The 2,168-nt window shown below is 41.0% G+C and overlaps 1 protein-coding gene across 1 annotated transcript in view; it reads left to right on the top strand.

Annotated features, from left to right (window-relative positions):
- LOC117943373 (dedicator of cytokinesis protein 3-like) overlaps positions 1 to 2,168 on the top strand; it is a 168,834-nt gene that overhangs the window by 158,873 nt on the left and 7,793 nt on the right. The window contains exons 39-40 of the mRNA XM_034869456.1: positions 396 to 512; positions 1,829 to 1,938. Coding sequence (XP_034725347.1) covers positions 396 to 512; positions 1,829 to 1,938 — 227 coding nt within the window. The remainder of the gene's footprint in view (positions 1 to 395; positions 513 to 1,828; positions 1,939 to 2,168) is intronic.

The raw sequence follows: 2,168 nt of genomic DNA on the forward strand, positions 1-2,168 counted from the left end.
CCAAATGATCTTAGAGTTTTGAGAATGTAATTTCTGTTTCAAGAAATGAGCCAAACCAATGGAGAAAAACTGTAAGATCAGTTTCCAAAAGACGATTTTTTTAATGATTCTTTTATGCCTTTACAGCATGGGTGTGTTAACTTATACAAGCGACAGTACATGCTCCACATGTGCGCTCATCTACAAACCTGATTTTAGCCCCAGACAGAAGTTCAGAGGTTCACCACAATCATTATGAATCCTCCTACGGTCCCAGAGAAAAACCACTGAAGAAGAACAGAGCTGGGAGTCACAGGAGAGAGTTTTCAGAAAGCTCTGAGTCAGTAAACCACCAACATCGACTCTCTCTGCACAATAAAAGCATCGTCCATCCATGTGTTGTTTTCTCACCACAGGTCCACATCCTCGGAGTCGGCCTGGCCATGCACGAGAAGCTGGTGCACCCAGAAATGCGTCCCCTGCACAAGAAGCTGATCGATCAGTTCCAGGTGATGCGGAGCAGCCTCTGCCACGTGAGTCACACCAGCACAGTTTCACCGGTACTTTTGAATAGGAAAAGTATTTTAACTAATATGAATTACCATGAAACTTACCCGGTTGATACCTTACTTTAAGACAATATTTTTTTATATTAGAAGTTTTATGACAATTTATATATGCAAATTAGGTATTCTCTCATTAAATATTCAGTTGCATACATTTCCAGAACAGAGTGCAAACATTGGATAAAGATCTTGTTACATGTTTGTTGACATATTAAAGTCAAAAGTGTGAAGAAGATTATAGGTTTCTTTTTTTATCCCTCCACAAATCAGAAAATACTTTCTGAAACCAGAAAAGAAATTCAATTTCTACATGTTTATGAATAAAATATTGTATAAATCAGGCTATGAATGACAAATGAACCAAGACTTTCTGTAAAAAGCTTGAGAATATAGATAGTTTGGTGTTATGTTCTGGTGAAGTGGAGATTTTTGGCTGAATGAGTCTGAGAACAAAATGTATTATCAAATATCAATTATATCACTATATCAGACTTCACCAGTTGATAAATCATGTTAAGACATTTTCTTTATTTGATGACACGCTTTCTGAAATGTGAAGCATTATCTAATGCTTACTTTTGTTGGATTTAAGCGAAATCTCCAGACAGAAATAGACAAAGTGAAGTAAAATAAACACATGAATGTGTATTTTGGATGTTGTTCTCCCCAGTAGTCTGTACAAGACATGTTATGGAAGCAAAATAGCTCTAAAACCTAATATTTATAAAGATTTAAATAATAATTCTGCCTCTAGTCTCCACTCTCCACTGCAGAGCTTAGAGGAGAAAAATAATGAGACGCACAAATGTTCAGAAAAACATTTGTAGGTGCTTCATGAGCCAAAATGTGACTGAACAAAACTAAACATTGAGTCTAGAAGAAGGTCTTTCTTCTTCTATCCACGCTGGAAGGATGGATCACCTCCCAGGGAAGGAAGCTAATTAGCAGCTTCTTCAGAGAGAGAGAGTCATTATGCTTCCGGCTGCTGGGAATCTGAACTGTCTCAACTTTGAACCTTTCACCTCGTCCAGGTCCCAATTAGTCCACATGGGAATGTGTCTGCACAGCACGCGGGTCTTGGATTCATGTGTGGTGTGATGTGTGTGGGGGGGAGGTAGGGGGGAGTAGGGGGTCATGTGTGAGGTTAATTGCATGTGTGATCTGTTTGAGGAAGATTTCCCCTGAAGGACACATTAAAGGACGTGTCTCATCTCAGCCACGTGTTGATGGACGCATGTGGACGGTGTGAATATTCAGAGCAGTGTTTCTACGTGGCGTTGCAGGGTCTGCCCGGGTTAGAAAAGGCCGGATCAGGAGCCAGCACCCCCAGAGGGATCCTGGCCTCTCACAGCCCCATGAGCCCCGAGAGCTTCAAACTCATGCACCGACACAGGTCAGCAACACACACACACACACACACACACACACACACAAACATTTACACTCACTTCAACCTCATGACCTCATCACACTTTACAGACAACACTAGTACTGCAACTAACGATTATTGTGTTAGTTTTAGTTCATTTCTTTAGTTGATGTCTTTGCCCAGAATGCACCTGAACACACCTCCCTGTAAGACCAGCACACCCAGAATGCACCTGAACACACCTCCCTGTAAGA

This window comes from Etheostoma cragini, chromosome 4, assembly GCF_013103735.1.
Source record: "Etheostoma cragini isolate CJK2018 chromosome 4, CSU_Ecrag_1.0, whole genome shotgun sequence".
NCBI lineage: Eukaryota > Metazoa > Chordata > Actinopteri > Perciformes > Percidae > Etheostoma > Etheostoma cragini.